The sequence below is a fragment of the Geotrypetes seraphini genome, chromosome 6 (assembly GCF_902459505.1).
Source record: "Geotrypetes seraphini chromosome 6, aGeoSer1.1, whole genome shotgun sequence".
NCBI classification, from domain to species: domain Eukaryota; kingdom Metazoa; phylum Chordata; class Amphibia; order Gymnophiona; family Dermophiidae; genus Geotrypetes; species Geotrypetes seraphini.
In genome coordinates this window covers 242,898,522-242,918,221 of record NC_047089.1, presented here as the reverse complement: position 1 = coordinate 242,918,221, position 19,700 = coordinate 242,898,522, and the positions used below count along the sequence as shown (strand labels likewise).

The following is a 19,700-nucleotide window of genomic DNA, read 5'->3' as shown; positions in this document are numbered from 1 at the left end:
ATTGTAAGGCTAACAGCGCCAGATGGATGGCTCTGGTCTCCAAGACACTGATCGACCAAGAAGCCTCCTCCGTGGACCAGGTGCCCTGAGCTGGTGACCTAGACAGGGGACCTAGACAGCTCCCCAACTGAGAAGACTGATATCCGGGAGCAGCACCATCCACTGTGGCTGGTCCAGACTCACCTCTTGCACAAGATGGGAGATCTGGAGCACCCAACAAAGATTGCGCCGAGCCAAGCCTGGAAGCAGAACAGGATCCAGACTGTGTCTCTGAGGCAACCACCTCCAAAGAAGAGCATACTGAAGAAAAAACATGTGGGCCTGCAACCACCTCACTACATTGAGGGAAGCCGCCATTGACCTCAAACATGGAGGAAAACCTGTGCCCGAGGACATCGGGACGCCATAAGCAGGCAAATCTGAGATTGCAATTTGCTTACCCGGGCCTCTGGAAGGAAGACCTTCCCCAAGGAGGTGTCGAATAGCACCCCTAGATATTCCAGGCGCTGAGAAGGAGACAACTAGCTCTTGGCAAGGTTGACTACCCATCCCAGTGACTGCAGAAACTCCACTACCCGAGCCATGGCCTGGGTGCTCTCCTGGAACAACTTGGATCGAATCAACCAGTCATCCAGGTAAGGATGAACAAGAATGCCCTCTTTGTGCAACACCGCCACAACAACCACCATCACCTTGGTGAACGTCCACAGAGCCCTGGCCAGACCAAAGGGAAGTGCACAGAACTGATAGTGTTGCCCCCAAGATCGCAAAGCGCAGGGAGCGATAATGGGAAGTCCAAACAGGAATGTGTAAGTAGGCCTCGGTCAGATCCAGAGAGATCAGAAACTTCCCCGGCTGAAACGTCAGAATCACAGACCGCAGAGTTTCCATTCAGAACGAAGGCACGTGAAGAGCCCTGTTGACCCCCTTCAAATCCAGGATGGGTCAAAAAGTCCCGTCTTTCTTTGGCACCACAAAGTAAATCGAGTACAAACCTGTGCCCCATTCCTACGGGGGAACTGGAACCACTGCATGGAGATCCAAAAATCTTTGAAGGGTCTGGCGAAAGGCCTGCTGTTTCCATGCCACCTGCGAAAGAGAAGCGAGAAACCGGTCTGGCAAGGAACAGGCAAACTCCAGATCATAATTGTCCCGAATCACCTCCAGAACCCAATGATCGGATGTGATGTCTGCCCACTTTGGATAAAAATCCCTCAGCTGGGCGCCAGCAAGGAGTCACTGGGCAGGACGGGTGGCAGGGGACCCGGCAGGGGTACTACCCGCACCTTGGCAGGCCCCTCGAAAGGACTGCATGCACTGGAAGAACCTGCCTCTAGACAGCCCAGGGGACTGAAAAGAGGCAGCCCCTCGATCAGGGTGAAAACGGCAGAAATCATGCCCACGAGCAGCGCCACATCGAGCCAGTGACCTAGGCCTATCCTCAGGCAAACGAGGCACTCTGGAATTAGTGAGAGTCTGAACCAACCTTTACAGGTCCTCACCAAACAAGAAAGCTCCTTTAAAAAGGAACTTTGTCAACTTAGATTTGGATGCCACATCTGCCGATCAAGCGCAAAGCCACAAGGTACGGAAAGCTGCCATTGCAAACGCCAATGACTTGGCAGAAGCTCGCAAGAGGTCATAGATAATAATAATAATAATAATAATTTTATTCTTGTATACCACCATACCCAAAAAGTTCTAGGCGGTTCACATTCAATTAATTAAGGTCCGCGGTGACACACGGATTTACAAAATTTTAACAAAATTACAGGCAATGAAGAGGGGGCGAGGGGAACTCTATAACTGAGATTGAGCAGAGGTAGGGTAAGACAGAAGGTAGGGTTGGTGAGCGATAATGAGAGTGAGACCAAGTGTGGAGAGGGGGGGGAGGAGAGAGAGCGGAAGGAACGTGGGAGAGTGGGAAAGGGGAGAAGCAGGGGGCAAGGGGGATTAAAAGCCCTGTTCACGGAAGAGGTGTGTTTTGAGAAGTTTTCTAAAACTAAGGTAAGAGGGGGCCTCGAGTATCATTTGGGCAAGCCAAGGGTTCAGCTTAGCCGCCTGGTAAGCAAAGGTTTTGTCGAGAAATCTTTTGCAATGACATAATTTTAGGGATGGGAAGACGAACAGCTGGATTCTGCGGGATTTCTTGTTGGTGAGATTCAGAGTGAAATGGTGATTGAGGTATCTAGGTAAGAGGCCAAAAACTGTTTTGTAGCAGAAGCAGGCGAATTTGAATAGGACTCTGGATTCGAAAGGGAGCCAATGCAGTTGGTGGTAGAAAGGCGTGATGTGGTCCCATATGTTCAGGCCGAATATGAGGCGGACGGCAGTGTTCTGGATCAATTTTAGTCTCCTCATGGTTTTCTTTGTGGGGCTCAAATAAATGACATTGCAATAGTCTAGTACACTGAGCACGGAGGACTGTACCAAAAGGCGGAAAGAGGAGTCGTCAAAGTATTTTTTTATGGTGCGCAGTTTCCAGAGCACCGAGAAGCATTTCTTGACAGTAAGATCGGTGTGATTTTCTAGCGATAGATGTTTGTCTAGAGTGACTCCCAGTATTCTTAATGTTTGTTCGAGGGGGAAGACCAGACCTTTCACCTGGATTGTGGAGTCCTTGATTTTTTCATTGGGGGAGGCTAGGAAGAATTTTGTTTTGTCCGGGTTTAGTTTTAATCTGTAGGCTAGCATCCAGAGTTCTATCTGATTGATTATGCTTGTGATGTAGGCTAGAAGTTCTGGGGAGAAAGTGGTGAGTGGGATGACTATTGTGATGTCATCTGCGTAGATGAAGAATTTGAGTTTGAGGTTATGAAGGAGGTTACCCAGGGAGGCGAGGTAGATATTAAATAGTGTGGGGGACAGGGGGAGCCCTGCGGCACCCCGCAGGAGTTAACCCAGCTAGGTGAGGAAGAGTCGTTTTTAAGTACTCTGTAGGATCTGTTTTGTAGGAATCCGTGAAACCAATTGAGGACCTGGTCGGAGATGCTAATGTGGGTCAGGCATTCTAGGAGAATGTTGTGGTCTACTAGGTCGAACGCACTGCTCAAGTTGAGTTGAAGGATCAAGGCGCTGGAGCCCAGGCTGAAGAGGGTGTGCAAGTGGTCAATTAAGGCTGCAATGATGGTTTCGGTGCTGTGGTCTGTTCGAAAGCCCGATTGATTGTCACTTAGTATGTTGAATTTCTCCAGATAAGCGGTGAGATCAGCTTTTACCACCCCTTCAGCTATTTTGGTGAAAAGAGGGATGCTAGCGATTGGTCTGTAATTAGAAGGGGCGTTTGGGGGTTCTTTCGTGTTTTTTATGATTGGGGTTAACATAATATGGCCTTGGTCTGGAGGAAAGTATCCTGAGGAAAGTAGGAAGTTCACCCAGGTTAGCATGTTGGCTTTGAAGTGGATGGGCGCAGTTTTCATGACGTTTGGAGGGCAGGTGTCTAGTTTGCAGAAGGAGTTAGAATATTTGATGGCATCTGAAAGATAAGAAGCACCCAATTCAATCTTTGCCACCTCATGCTTGAGCAATTCCCAATCCTCAGATTTACAGTCAAGCACATGCTCGGCCCAGTGAAAACACGCCCGAGCCACTATCCCACTACACATCGCCACCTGGACCGCCACAGCTGTCACATCAAAACTCTGTTTAAGGAGGGACTCCAACTTATGCTCCTCCCTCAACAGGCATGAGACCACAGGTGACTTCAGAGTGTCCCTAAACCCTTCAGGGAAGGGATACAGGTGGGCCATAGAGCGCGCAAAACGAAAGGGTGCTTCCGGCACCTGCCACTGAGCGAGCTTACTATCCCAAATATCCTGATGCATAGGAAAAGAGCGGGGAGCCGAGTGGATCCTCTTAAGCTAGTGGTCCACCATATGTGGGGGCTCTGACACGGTGTCCTCAAAGTGCAAAACCTGAAGAATTAACTCATGAAGCTCGTCCCGCTGAAAAATGTGCACCACAGACGCTGGGGGGTGCTTGAACCCCTCGTTGGAGGAATCCGACCCCCCAAGAGTATCTTGGAAATCATCCCAAGGGTCCAGGTCCTCCTCAAGTACTTCTTGTCCCTCTGGGCAAAACTCCTCATCCCAAGAGACCCTCAGGTGTTTGGATGAGAGAGGAGTAGAGGGGGGCAAAACCGCTGCTGTGTAGGGCCACACCAGAGAAGACGTTGAGGGCAAACCCCCCCTCGAGACTCCCGTAGTGAACATGGAACCTCCTGCTGCCAGCACATAAGGTTTACAAAGTGCTAACATTAATTCAGGGTGAAAGACCCACGGCGGTCCTAAGGGAGTCCCTGCCCCAGCAGGGGACTCTGCCATACCTTGCCCCTGTATTTCTAGAACAGGGGAAAGGTCACCTGAGGTAACTGAAAATTAGCTTAGCAAACTTAGACACCATTCTATTAAAATGCTTCTTTGAAAAAGATCAAATAAATTAGATTTTTATAACATTTTAATATTAAAAATACTAAACATGTTATCTTTTTCTTCTAAGATAGTATGCACTTCTAAACCGTTGACGCCCATTTTGTACTTTCAAGCCAGAATGAAATCAACCTGTATGGAAAAAAGTTCCAACTATTTCAATCATCACAATGAACTCTTTATCCATCTCAAAAATCATTTTATATATGTTTATATTGTCTTGAACAAAGCAAAAAGAAACCAACAGGTACTGCAGTGAAAATGCAATGCAAGACCAAACTGCAGAAAATGTACAAGGTGCAGGAATTTATTCATTTAAAAGTCATTAAAAAACCCATGTATAATGGCATCAATAAAAGTAATAAAAACAAATAATAATAATTATATCCAAAAGCTGGTTCTTGTTGTGAGGCATACTGGGCCCGACATGGTCCATGTTTCAAAAAACACTTCGTCCTCAGGGGTCCAGGATGTTCAAGAATCAATAGGGTGGAAATAATTATGCAAAGGAATCAGGCGAGGAGCTCTCCTGGTTGTAAAACTGCACTGTGTCGGGTCCAGTACACCTCACAACAAGAACCAGCTTTTGGATATAATAATTATTATTATTAATACTAGTGTTTAAGCCCGTTACATTAACGGGTGCTAGAATAGATGTGCAGAATTTCTTTCTCTCTCCCTGCCCCTGTCTTTCTTTCTTTCTGTCTCTCTCCCTTCCCCGTCTTTCTCCTTGCCCCCTATCTGTCTTTATGTCTTTCTTTCTTTCTTTCTTCTATTGGCTCCCGGCACTATAAGAACATAAGAACATAAGCAGTGCCTCCGCCGGGTCAGACCATAGGTCCATCTAGCCCAGCAGTCCGCTCCCGCGGCGGCCCAAACAGGTCATGACCTGTCTAAATCATCAGAAGGGGCCCCCATGCCACCTTGGTTTCCTGATGAGTTTTATCTTCCCATCGAAGTCCTAGCCCTCCGGTCTTACACATGCACGACCTGGTTGGGTTTCTATACTTTCTCAGTATCCCACGATCCCTTTATCCCCCAGGAATCTGTCCAGTCTCTGTTTGAATCCCTGTACCGTACTCTGCCCGATCACTTCCTCCGGTAGCGCATTCCAAGTGTCCACGACCCTTTGGGTGAAGAAAAACTTCCTTGCATTTGTTTTGAACCTATCTCCCTTGAGTTTCTCCGAATGCCCCCTCGTACCTGTTGTCCCCTTCAGCCTGAAGAATCTGTCCCTATCCACCCTCTCTATGCCCCTCCATCACCATTTAATTAGTCCTCTGTACCCTTTTGGTCCTCATCAATCCTCCACTGCATTTATCATCCTTTCAGTCCCAGCTCCATTCTTATCTATTCTTCCTTCCATTGCCTCCAAGGCCATTCTTCATGTCCCTATATTCTACCCCCACACAGCTTCTCTTCCTTTTTTACCCTCTCTCTTGTACCCCACCCCAGGACCAATTTCTTTCTCATCTCTCCCCAGCCCCTCCCTACGGTACGGCAACTCTCCTCCTCCCAATTACTTTAACCCTCTTCACCCAACCGCACGCCAACACCAGAGCCTGCACCAATTCAAACCCCACCCCCCTCCCACACCTACCTCCTCCCTGGCCACTGCACTGAATCTTTGGGCAGGCTGCCCCTCCCCAGCCCTTCACCCTGATGGACCCTCCACACACACACACCTGGTCCACTGCCCCCACAGGTGTTCCCTTCCTCCCTCCGTGTGGGTCTGGCCTCCTGGACCCCCATTATTTACCCGAGGCAGCAGAAGCGGTCCTGACCTACCAACCCCTCCTCCCTCCCTCTGTGCCCCAAAGCAGACAACCCCCCCATTCCTTACCCAAAGCAGCAGTGGCAGCGCTGTGAACAGGCTGTTCGCGGCCAGCCCCAACAAGGCCTTTCCTCTACTGCATCCGAAGTGATGCGGCAGAGGAAAGGCCCTGCCAGGGCTTGCTGAAAACAGCCTGTTTACACCGCTGCCACTGCTGCTTTGGGTAAGCAATGGTGTGGGGGGGTTGCGGGTCAGGACTGCTGCCACGCTTCCCTGCTCGGCGGTTCCGTGCGGAGGTGCTTCCCTGCTCGGCGGTTCTTCTACTGCGCATGTGGAGGTACAGAGACACAGAGTTTCAAGTGAGCATGCGCGGATAGGTTTTTGTTTTTATAGATTTGTTTTTATTACTTTTATTGATGCCATTATACATGGTTTTTTATGACTTTTAATTGAATAAATTTCTGCACTTTGTACATTTTCTACAGTTTTGTTTTGGTTTTTATATTGTGCTGAAACTAGTTTTACAAATGGAATGTAGCAAAGGTTAAATAAGGATTATACAATATGAAGTCTTAGAAAGATGGGCCCAACTAGTGGGAATTAGAAGAGGAATCATTCTTTTCACCATGAAACATAATGGGAAGTAAAAGGAGGCAATGAGGGTCAAAACGCTCGACAGCCTTAAGTGTTCTTACATGTCTCCTGAAGAGCTCAGCGTGTTGTGCCAAAGCCTGAGGATCAGCTTCTCTCACAAATCGTATGACTTCCTCTATAGACCAAGTGGAAGGATTCTTACTGATTAATCTTGAAGGCTCGCGATCCGAGACATGAAGATCAGGCCCAGTCGTGGAACTTGCAGCTTCGAGCAGAATAAGGCAGAAAAATGATAAAAACGTTAGTTAATTATTTTAATTTTCTATAAAGTTCTCCCAGGAGAGCTCAGAACGGTTTACATGAGTTTATTCAGGTACTCAAGCATTTTTCTCTGTCTGTCCTGGTGAGCTCACAATCTATCTAATGTACCTGGGGCAATGGGGGGATTAAGTGACTTGCCCAGGGTCACAAGGAGAAGTGTGGGTTTGAACCCACAACTTCAGGTTACTGAAGCTGTAGCTTTAACCACTGGGCCACTCTAGAAATCAAAATGTAGCAAAAGTGAGCCAAGTAAAGGATGACCAAGCCTTTGTGACATCACTGATGAGGTTGGCTCTTAGGCATTGGTGGAATGAGGCATTATGATGTCACAATACCAGCTCTGAGGCTCTAGGGGAGCAGCGAAACAGCTTCTGAAACAACAACATTCTTAACTGGTAACAGATTTATTTATTTATTTATTCAATTTTCTATACCATTCTCCCAGGGGAGCTCAGAACGGTTTATATGAATTTATTCAGGTACTCAAGCATTTTTCCCTGTCTGTCCTGCTGGGCTCACAATTTATCTAATGTACCTGGGGCAACGGGGGGATTAAGTGACTTGCCCTGGGTCACAAGGAGCAGCATGGGATTTGAACCCACAACCTCAGGGTGCCACACTCTCCCCCTAATGTACTCAGAATCAATTCAAAGTCTTACGATAGCTAGAACAACTTCATATTGCTTTCACTGGTAGCCCACATTTTTTCCAATTTTATTTAGCAAAATTATTTTTTATTGTGAACCAAATGTGCATTTAGCAGAAAACACACTAACAATAGAAATCCAAAAAATACACAGTGCACAAATGGGTCATTTTTAGTCAACAATAGGATCCCTTGTAACCCCCCACAATTCCATCCCAATGCCTGCCCCCCATCCTGCTAATGAGAAGAATAGCCAGGGTGTCATGACTCTTAAGCACCACAACTATATGAAAAAAAATCATATGCACTTTCCCCTGGCTGGCCTGGAACTTCCTCTCCGACGTCAGAATTGACGTCGGGTGGTGAAAGTTGGTCGGCCCAGCACTTCAGTGTCCTCTTTACGGGGAAGGGAAGCAGGGAGAGCTTAGAACTTGGCAGCGGCCTGTTCCCCGACAGCAGCAGTCTGTTCCCCAATGGCGGTGGCTCGGGGGAGGGCAGGGAGAAAGAAAGAAAGGAAGGGAGGGCAGGGAGACAGAAAGAAAGAAGTGAGACAGACAGAAAGGGGGCATGGAGAGAGAAAGATAGAGAGATATACAGAGAGAGAGAAAGAAAGAAGGAGACAGGGTGAAAGAAAGAAAAAGTTAGGGGAGGGAATGAGGTTTGAAGGAGAGGAAGCATACAGGAGGCTGAAAGAAGGGAAGAAATATTGGATGCAGTCAGAAGAAGAAAGTGCAACCAGAGACTGATGAAATTACCAAACAAAGGTAGGAAAAATGGTTTTATTTTCAATTTAGTGATCAAAATGTGTCTGTTTTGAGAATTTATATCTGCTGTCTATATTTTGCACTATGGCCCCCTTTTACTAAACCGCAATAGCGGTTTTTAGCGCAGGGAGCCTATGAGCATCAAGATCAGCATGAGTCATTTAGCGCAACCTGCGCTAAAAACCGCTTTCATGGTTTGGTGAAAAGAGAGGGGGTATATTTGTCTATTTTTGTATAGTTGTTACTGAGCTGACATTGCATAAAGTCATCTGCCTTGACCTCTTTGAAAACCCGCGGAATATAAATGATAATTAACATTTTCTGTGCGTACAGTGTGCTTTGTATTTTTTTAAAATTTTATTGTTGGTAGATCATCTTGACTAGGTCCGATTCTTTAAAAAAATGCCTACAGTTAGGTGCCTAGAGCAGTGTGCCCAGCCAATCTAGGCATGTAACTTAATTTTTTTAATTGGCTTAATCAGAGCTGATAACTGAAAGTGCCTTTTAAAAACAAATTTAAAAAAAAACCAATTTGCTGGTAGGTGCCTACCACTTTGAGGTAGACGTCTACTGGCAAATAGGCATGGTTAGGGGCAGAGTTTAGGTGTGGATTCACTTAGGCACCGGTAGAACCCTGGACTAGGCACGATTCTATAAATGGCACCTAGTGGTTGATTGACAACTCATGCCACACGTATAGAATCAGGGCCACACAGCCTAAACGTTTGGAGACTGAAATAAGGAATGCTGAACTAGACGTGGTGGCGATATCCGAAACTTGGTTAACAGATTCTCATGGGTGGGATATGGCTATACCGGGTTATAACCTACTACGTCGGGACAGAGTGGGCAGGTTAGGTGGTGGGGTAGCACTATACATTAAAGAGGACATCAAAACCACCAGGATCACAGATGTCAAGTACACCGGGGAATCCCTCTGGGTAAACCTGGCAAGAGGCAGAGAAAAGTGCCTGTATCTTGGTGTGATATACAGACCCCCAAGACAACTGGATGACATAGACGCAGACTTAATTGAAGACAATGAGAATATCACTCTACGGGGGGACACTGTACTACTAGGGGACTTCAATATGCCTGATGCAGACTGGAACACACTTTCTGCGACAACCAACGCTAGCAGGAGGCTATTAAACTCTATAAAGGGAGCACGTCTCAAACAAATGGTAATGGAGCCTACTAGGGCCCAGGCGATCCTCGATCTGGTACTCACCAACGGGGAAAGTGTCTCAGAGATCTCGGTAGGAGATACGCTAGCCTCCAGCGACCACAACATGGTATGGTTCAGCCTGAAGAAAGGCTTCCCAAGATCAAGCACAAAAACAAAGGTACTTAATTTCCGAGGCACTGATTTCGCACGCATGGGAGATTTCGTCCATCGGACGCTGCAGGACCAAGCTGAGACAGGTAATGTGGAAACTATGTGGTCAACCCTGAAATCAGCCATACACGAAGCAACTGACCGCTACATAAAATCAGTACATAAACGGCTAAGAAACAATAAACCTCAATGGTTCACAGCAGAGATCCCCTTGTTAAGGAGAAGAAAAAAGCATTTCGTTCCTACAAGCGTACGGAGACAAGAGAAGCTAACATAGAATATAGGACCAGGTCTACAGTGGTCAAAACAGCAGTTAGGGAGGCCAAACTCTGTGTGGAAGAAACTCTAGCAAAGAATATTAAGAAGGGGGACAAATCCTTCTTCAGGTATATTAGTGATAGGAAAAAAAACACAGACGGGATAGTACGCCTTAGCAAACCGGACGGGAATTATGTGGAAGCAGATTCTGATAAAGCCGAACTACTGAATGAATACTTCTGCTCAGTCTTCACATGCGAGGCACCAGGAAACGGTCCTCAGTTAAAGGCTAATTCAAGCGCGGAAGACCCGTTTCAGAATTTTGAGTTCACACCAGGTGACGTTTACAGCGAACTGACAAGACTCAAGGTGAACAAAGCCATGGGACCGGACAATCTGCAACCAAGAGTGCTCAAAGAATTGTGTGCTGTCCTGGTGGAACCGCTAGCTGTGCTCTTCAATCTCTCCCTAAGTACGGGAAGAGTACCCTTGGACTGGAAAACAGCCAACGTCATTCTTCTGCACAGGTTGCAGGGCAGAGGCTGCGAATTACAGACCGGTGAGTCTCACATCAATAGTGTGTAAACTCATGGAAACATTAATTAAACATAAATTAGACACAATCTTGAATGAGGGGAATCTATGGGATCCCAGTCAACATGGATTCACCAAGGGTAGGTCCTGCCAATCCAATCTCATCAACTTTTTTGACTGGATAACAAGGAAGCTGGACTTGGGAGAGTCTATGGACGTCGTGTACCTGGACTTCAGTAAAGCTTTTGACAGCGTCCCACACCGCAGGCTATTGAGCAAGATGAAATCGATGGGGTTAGGAGAGATACTAACTGCATGGGTCAATGATTGGCTAAGTGGAAGACTTCAAAGGGTTGTGATTAATGGTACCCTCTCTAAAACATCGGAGGTGACCAGCGGAGTACCGCAGGGCTCAGTCCTGGGTCTACTCCTTTTCAACATATTCATAGGGGATCTGACTCAGGGGCTTCAGGGTAAAATAACATTATTCGCCGATGATGCCAAACTATGTAATATAGTAAGTGAATGCAATTTGCAGGATAGTATGGCAAAGGACCTGGCAGCTGGGCTTCAACGCTAAGAAATGTAAAGTTATGCACCTCGGCAGCGGTAATCCATGCAGAACTTACACCTTGAATGGGGAAACTTTAACTAGGACTTCAGCAGAACGAGATTTAGGAGTAATCATCAGTGCAGACATGAAAACTGCCAATCAAGTAGAGAAGGCCTCATCTAAGGCAAGGCAGATGATGGGATGTATCAATAGAAGTTTCGTCAGCAGGAAGCCTGAAGTCATAATGCCATTGTACAGAACCATGGTGAGACCTCATCTGGAATACTGTGTACAATTCTTCACAGAAAGAGTGGTTGACCGATGGAATAAGCTTCCAGTGCAGGTGATCAAGGCCAGCAGCGTGCTGGACTTTAAGCATAAATGGGATGCCTATGTGGGATCCCTACGAGGGTCGAACTAAAGAATTGGTCACTAGGTATAGACTTAAGAGGATGGGTCAGTAGTGTGGGCAGACTTGATGGGCTATAGCCCTTTTCTGCCGTCATCTTTCTATGTTTCTATGATCTTGCAATTTAGCTGCCATATTCCTCAAGCTTCACTAGATCTGTTTATTGATTGATTGATTTGGTTAGTTTTATATCCTGTCCTCCCCAACGAGCTCAGAGCGGGTAAGAAGGTTAAAAGGCTACAGCTTCTACAAACTACTGCTGTTTGCCCGATTTTCGGATTGAAAAAATCCGACCACGTGGCTCAGTATTATCATAGATTGCCCTGGCTGCCCATTGAAGCGAGAGTGATTTTCAAGTTCAGCTGCCTATGTTTTAAAGCTCTGAGTGGGCTCCTACCCTGCTTTCTTTCCGACCATTTTGTATTTGCCGATAGGAAACATTTGCGTGGCTTACGATTTTTTGATTTCCCATCCTTTAGAGGCTGTGTCTATAAATGATCCTTTAGTAGTTGCTTTCGTACCAAGCTAGTATATGGAATAAACAACTTGGTAATATTATGTCAACTTCCATCTCCTACCTAGCCTTTAGAAAAAGCCTGAAGGCATTTCTGTTTGGCAAATATGATGAATGATTATGATCAACTGTGTATGTTCAGTATTTTTATTATTTGTTAACAGCTCTGAACTGATAGGTAGCTGTGGTTTATCAGTTTTATGTTACGTTATGCATAGACAAACAAATTATGAATTTACATGGGTATAGCAGTGTTAGATATACAGAGTCAAGTTCAGCATACAATAAGAGGGCCAACTGGTGGCCAGATATAGAGCTCATGATACACGGTTGCCAGCCTTAGAACCACTGCAGCAATGTCTAGACTTGGAACAGGAGGGGGGCAGTTGTATCAACATGGGAAAAATCCCCAGGTTGATGCAAATCAAGACTCATGTTGCCAGAACGCCAGCAACAGTTCCAAATGAGCTGGAAGGAAAAAAAGTTTGAACTAGTGTACAAGAAAAAAAATATTTTCAGGGTAGGTGTATCAGACTGGGTATAGATTTTTAATAATTTCAATTACCTTCAATCCTTCTTTGCATGCGGCTCCTGTTTACTTCATAATAACTTGTGTTCCCAGTAGAGTTTGATGATAGCCTCCGTCGAATGGGGGCAGAATTTGAGGTAGCAGATACTGGATGAAGAGCGTTCCTGTAGTATGTCGTATTCCCTGAGGTACGATATTCAGTGGTATTTCGATGGGAAGGGCTGGGAGCATTTACTGAAGTCAATGCAGAGTCAATGGTTTCCTCGGAAAACCTGTGTTCTTTGTGAGTGCTATTTTCTTCAGCAGGCAATGTTTCTGCTACATAACCAGAACAATAAAATGGAAAAATAGTTAGCAGGAAAGCTATACAATATGTTTGCCTTTCTTTTTAAATTGCTCTTTCTAGGTTTAGCAGGGAAATTTGGATCCTGGCTTTCTCTAAAGCAAAAAAAAAAATTAAAAAAAATTGTTGTTTTATTGCATTCTCAAGTTACCATATCTTAGTGTTTTTCTATCTTAATTTTTTAAATATTTTATTTTTATGTAAAGCACAACATTTTCTCAATCCTACTTCAGATCCCGATTATGCTTCCCTGTTCTCACTAAAATAGATACGTTTGTTAAATGACCATCGACTTGTCCTCCCCCTTCCGAAAGACGCTCATCTTGAATCCACAAGACAATTTGCTTTTTTTCTTCACTGCTCCGTCATTTTGGAATTCTTTGCCTATAAATATTCGCAAAGAACCCAAACTTAAGAAAGTCAAAATAGCAATCAAAACTTACCAGTCAGAATCTGTATCCCTGCTCTCCTTCCCTCTCTCTCTCTATACCCCTTTGTTTCTATGTTCAAAATGCTTTATAATGATCTTGGTGCAATGATTCTTTTTTTTATTTATTTATGCATGCATGCAATTTTCAAAAAATTATTCCAAGCATATAACATCTTGTACAGAAAAGTGTGATCAAGACATCATAATTTAAATTTACTTTCAAACTTGAAAGGTAATCAATCAAATTATTAAAAAGAAAAATCGACTTAACTTAATCACACACCAGTCCTTAAACTTTGGATCCAAGACTTAAAGAGTAGAATAATTAAATCCAAATATTCAACAATCAAAAAACACATTAACTACTGCTGAACAGAGAGCTAATTATTATTAGGGTGCTATTATTCCTTCATTCTCAAGACACTTCATTGAGAGAAAACTTGTAGATGGGATGAGTCTACAAACACATATTTTAAAGAACAATATCTAACACATTTGCAAGGATATCTTAAAAAGAAAAAAAACCCTATCTGAGTCACTCCAGGTTTCAAAATTAAGAATTATCTTCTTCTTTTTTAAGTCTCTATGGAGACATCTGGAAATATCTGAATATGGAAACCCAGGAAGTCTTTAGATCAGTTCTTGAAGAAAAGTTTTAGGATCCAATCTTTGTCTGGAGCCAAAGCCACAGTCAATAAAAGAGTGGCTGGAATAGTGACTTCTCTATCCGATTGTTCCAATATAGCAGAAATATCCAATGGATCTTCCTGAGGTTTTCCAACATTCTCTTTTTTTCAGGATTTTGAGATTTGGTAGGAAGATAATAAAGCAATGATTCTTTTCCATCAAACATTATGTAGTTCCAACTCCTGCTTCCATTTTGCTACCACCTTGCTCTGCCCAGTTCAATTTAAAGCCGCGTAGGAAGTTTTAAATAAATAGATAGAATACCTTCAGAAGGGTGAGCTTCCGTTCTGGCCAGCTTAGGTGAGAGAGGAGCAGAGTAGGGTGGAGAATCTTGAGAAAATCTTTTAGCATTTCTGTTTTCTGGTATTTCTTCTTTTGCTATTAAAAAAGAATGAAGAAAATTTGAGAAATCTAAACATTCGCTCTATTATATGGTTTTCAACTTTTCCTCTTATATTGTGTTTTCCTCAAATTGAATGGCTTTTCACAAAATTTGCTGTTCTGCCTACTTTGGACCTCAAAATACAGCACGAAGTTAATTATCCAAATTAACAGACTGGATATGTTCAGAAAACCGGACACATGAAAACAAGCAGTTGCATCAACACCAGGTCTATAGACGGTTGCTCAAGTTTGGATAATCAATATTTCTGACAATTGTCATATAACTGATGTCCTCTATTCAAAGTAGGTGAGCTAATTATTTGTACTACCTTCTGTCTTGTCAAGAAAAAATTAGACAGGAGTTAGACAAGTTCCTGCTGAACCAGAACGTACGCAGTTAGGGCTAGTCTCAGTTAGGGCGCTGGTCTTTGACCAGAGGGCCGACGCGTGAGCGGACTGTTGGACACGATGGACCACTGGTCTGACCCAGCAGCGGCAATTCTTATGTTCACCTTGTCAAGAAAGAAAAGTAGCTAGCACCCTTAATTAAGAAGTCAAACAGAAGTGGAGGAGGAGCCTAAAGGTTAGAGCACAGGCTAAGAACCAGGGGCGCCTGCTTCAAGTCCTTCTTCAGATCTTGGTGATCTTGGACAAGTCACTTAACCCTCCACTGCCTTAAATACAAACAGTGTGAGCCCTCCAAGGACAGTAAATTATCTACAGTACAAGAATGTAAACTGCCTTGATAGCCTTTAGGTTTCCAGGTGATATATAAATTATAATATATAAATAAAAAAATGTACACAAAAATCTAAGAGGGAAAATAGGTGGAGATTGAAGTAATACACATTATGGGGGAAATTCTGTATAGGATGCCTGAGAATCACACACCAGAATCCTATACAGAATCGCATCTGCCCTAAGGGACAGACGCCAAACCCTGCCTAACTGGCCCAATTCTCCAACTGGCGCCCATGTCACAGGCGCCACTTGGCCAGCAGGAAGGATGTCTAATTCATCCCTCCACCACCCCCGAATTCCCCCTCGAAGTCCTCCAGCAAGAGGGATGCACACTCCCTCCTGCTGCCAGCCCTTTCGATACCCCAAACACCTGACACTCATCTGACATTCCTCAACACTCCCCAACACCCCCCCATACTCATCCGACATTCCCCAACACACCCCGAAACTCACCCTGCTGCCAGCCCTGTCGATACCCCAAACACCTGACACTCATCTGACATTCCTCAACACTCCCCAACATCCCCGACACTCATCTGACATTCCCCAACACACCCCGACGCACCCCAACACTCATCCGATACTCCCTGCCACCCAACATTCCCCAACACTCCCTCACAACCCAATATCTCCCTAACACCTTCCAAACCCCCCTCCCCAAAATCTTTAGGAGATGACCGACAAAAGGGATGCCCACTCCACCTCTTCCAAAATGGAAGGCCTTCCCCTTCTTGGTGCATTCTGGGAAGCACTGGGGAGGGGCCTAAGGCTCTGACTGGCCCAGGTGCCTAAGACCCCTCCTATGGGAGAGGCACCTGGGCCAACCGGAGTCTTGGGATGCACTGGGAGTAGCCTAAGATTCCAATTGACCAGAGGTTCTTAAGTATTTCTAATTATTTACCTTTAATGAAACAAATGAAAGTCCAAGAGGGTTAGGGACATGTAGTCCTTCATAAGAACATAAGAATTGCCATACTGTGACAGACTGAAGGTCCATCAAGCCCCCAGTGGCCAACCCATCATCACATTAGAGAGCTGCACGGGAACGGGGACAACGGGAATCGATTACTGTAACTCTCTTCTAATCAATATAACACAGAAAGAAAAAAGACGGCTTCAGATAATTCAAAATACGGCAATAAAACTTATTCATAAAGCGAAAAAATATGATCATGTCACACCACTAATGATTAAATCACACTGGCTTCCTATTTCCCACCGAATTAACTTTAAGATTCTATTTTTAGTATTTAAAGTACTAATCTTTAACGAACCACAATTTATGTCAAGAATAATTATTCCATATAATGCCCCACGTTCTCTACGATCATCTTCTTCAAATTTACTAATAATTCCCTCTTTGAAAATCGTTGGCACAAGAAGAAATGATATGTTTTCTGTTATGGCTCCTAAATTGTGGAATTCACTGCCAAATTATATTAGAAATGAAAAAGATCTTTCATCTTTTAAAAAATTATTAAAAACTTTTTTATTTCAAGACGTTTTTGATGTGTAATATGACCCATCTTGGACCTCTCACATTTTGCTACGGATATCAAACTCATTAACCCCTTTCCCTCCCCATTGTTTTTTTTTTCCTTTTATGTAATTTCCAATAGAGAATGAAATTGTAACTTTTCCCCCCTTTCCTTCTTTAATCATGTCTGTCTTTAATATAATAGCAAAAATGTTAATGGACTTATTTAGTTTGTATGTTGTTTAGTTCGTCCAATTGTATGTGAGACCACTATCTAGTGGCTTTTTAAATTGAACATCGCTTAGAAAATTTGTATAAGCGATTCATCAAATGGTAATAAAACTTGAAACTTCCCCCTTTGGGTCACGGGGATCTCGTGGGGATGCCCCCTAGGGTCGTGGGTATCCCATGGGGATGCCTCCTAAGGTCGCAGGGATCCTACGGGGTTCGATACAACTCGAGCCGCGAGGTTAGTCTTCTTTTTCCTACCTGCCCTGCTGCAGCACACATAGCCAACTGGAAGTCTTCCCCGATGTCAGCGCTGACGTCGTAGGGAGGGCTTAAGCAAAGCCGTCCCTCCGACGTCAGCGCTGACATTGGGAAAGACTTCCGGTCGGCTATGTGTGCTGCGGCAGGGCAGGTAGGAAAAAGAAGACAAGCCTCATGGCTCAAGCTCCATTTGGCTGAGAAAGTTGCTAAGGTAATTTGCTTGCAGATGAGGGCTGGGAGACAAACGCAGAACACAAAAGGGGGGAGGGAGTGCGTTTTTGGATACAAGGCATGAACTCGTGAACTTGGGAAAGAGGAAGGGAGGGAAAGAGATGCTGAGGTAGGGGAAGGAATGCATTTTTGGACACAGAAGACATGAACTTGGGAGAAAGGGAGGGAAAGAGATGCTGAGGTGGGGGAGGGAATGCGTTTTTGGACACACTTGAACTTGGGAGAGAGGAAGGCAGGAAAAGATGTTGTGTACATGGGAATGGAAGAAAGGAGAATTTCTGGTCATAGGGAGAGAATGAGGTACAGATGAGAGGGAGAAATATCGTGGTGGAAAGGGAACAGTGGGACAGATTGAAATGGATGCAAGAGGGAGGAATGTTGGACATAGTGGTGAAGGGAATGGAGGGAGAGATGTGGCATGGTGCTGGAGAGGTGTGATAGAAGGAGAAATGTTGGGCATGGGGCTGGTGGCCAGGCACGAAAGATGAGAAAGGGATAAATGCTGGACCATGGTAGGAGGAACCAATGGACAGCAACAGAAGAATTTACAGAAGATGGGAAAGCGGAAAAAAGAAACTGGGACCAACTTTATGGAAAAATAAGTCTCCAGACAACAAAGGTAAAAAACGGAATTTATTGACTAAAATATGTTAGCTTTGAGAAATGTATGTAGCAGATTTCTTTGTATTGTGTTCAAAAGAAAAGGAAATATTTCTACAGTGTTGAGGTACTTGCTGACCCTTGCTGTGACTGGTGGGGATCCCCAAGCTCATCTTGCAAAACACTCATAAACCGCGGTACTCGTAAACCGAGGTTTGACTGTATTTCTGAAGTTTATAGGGATGGGCGGGGACGGAGGGGATTCCTAGCGGGGACGGGTGGGATTCCTCGTGGGGACGGGTGGGGACGGAGGGATTCCTCGCGGGGACGGGTGGGATTCCTCGCGGGGACGGGTGGGGACGGAGGGGATTCCTCGTGGGGACGGGTGGGATTTTGGTGGGGACGGGTGGGATTTCTGTCCCCGCGCAACTCTCTACATCACATAGCTAGTTCGGATTCCTCTTTCCCACATGCATCACTTTGCACTTGCTAACATCTAACATCATCTGCCATTCTGACACCCAGTCTTTCAGTCTCACAAACGTAAGGTCCTCTTGCAATTTTTCACAATATTCTTGCGATTTAACAACTTTGAACAACTTTCAACTGAATTTGATTGGACTGGTTTCTTGGAATAGGATTAGATCTCTACAAGAGCCATCCTTTTTGAACAGATTGACTGATAATGACTGAGCAAGTCGCTCAATCCTCCATTGCCCCAAATACAGTACCTGCACTGCATATACAGTATGTAAACTGCTTTAAGAACATAAGAACATAAGCAATGCCTCCGCCGGGTCAGACCATAGGTCCATCCTGCCCAGCAGTCCACTCCCGCGGCGGCCCAAACAGGTCACGACCTGTCTGAATCACCAGAAGGGGTCCCCTTGCCACCTTGGTTTCCCATTGAGTCCTATCTTCCCATCGAAGTCCTAACCCTCCGGTCTTGCACATGCACGACCTGGTTGGGTTTCTATACTTATTACCTGGTTAACTTTCTATACCTGTGTTACATCCCAGCACCTCTCTCAGTATCCCACGATCCCTTTATCCCTCAGGAATCTGTCCAATCCCTGTTTGAATCCTTGTACCGTACTCTGCCTGATCACTTCCTCCGGTAGCGCATTCCAAGTGTCCACGACCCTTTGTGTGGAAAAAAACTTCCTTGCATTTGTTTTGAACCTATCTCCCTTCAGTTTCTCCGAATGCCCCCTCGTACCTGTCGACCCCTTCAGCCTGAAGAATCTGTCCCTATCCACCCTCTCTATGCCCCTCATGATCTTGAAGGTCTCTATCATATCTCCCCTGAGCCTCCTTTTTTCCAGAGAGAAGAGCCCCAGCCTATCCAACCTCTCGGCGTATGGGCAGTGTTCCAGCCCTCTTACCAGTTTCGTTGCTCTCCTTTGGACTCTCTCAAGTACCGCCATGTCCTTCTTGAGGTACGGCGACCAATATTGAACGCAGTATTCCAGATGTGGACGCACCATCGCTCGATACAATGGCATGATGACTTCCCGCGTCCTGGTTGTTATGCCCCTCTTTATGATGCCCAGCATCCTGTTGGCTTTTTTCGAGGCTGCTGCGCACTGTGCAGATGGCTTCAGTGATGCATCCACCAGCACACCCAAGTCTCTCTCAAGACTGCTGTCTCCCAAC

The 19,700-nt window shown here is 45.2% G+C and overlaps 1 protein-coding gene across 6 annotated transcripts in view; it reads right to left on the bottom strand.

Annotated features, from left to right (window-relative positions):
- SCML2 (Scm polycomb group protein like 2) overlaps positions 1-19,700 on the bottom strand; it is a 198,704-nt gene that overhangs the window by 6,303 nt on the left and 172,701 nt on the right. For all 6 annotated transcript variants that reach the window (XM_033950597.1, XM_033950600.1, XM_033950595.1 and 3 more), the window contains 3 exons: positions 14,387-14,500; positions 12,699-12,980; positions 6,897-7,060 (listed from right to left, as the gene is read on the bottom strand). In XM_033950597.1, coding sequence (XP_033806488.1) covers positions 6,897-7,060; positions 12,699-12,980; positions 14,387-14,500 — 560 coding nt within the window. The remainder of the gene's footprint in view (positions 1-6,896; positions 7,061-12,698; positions 12,981-14,386; positions 14,501-19,700) is intronic.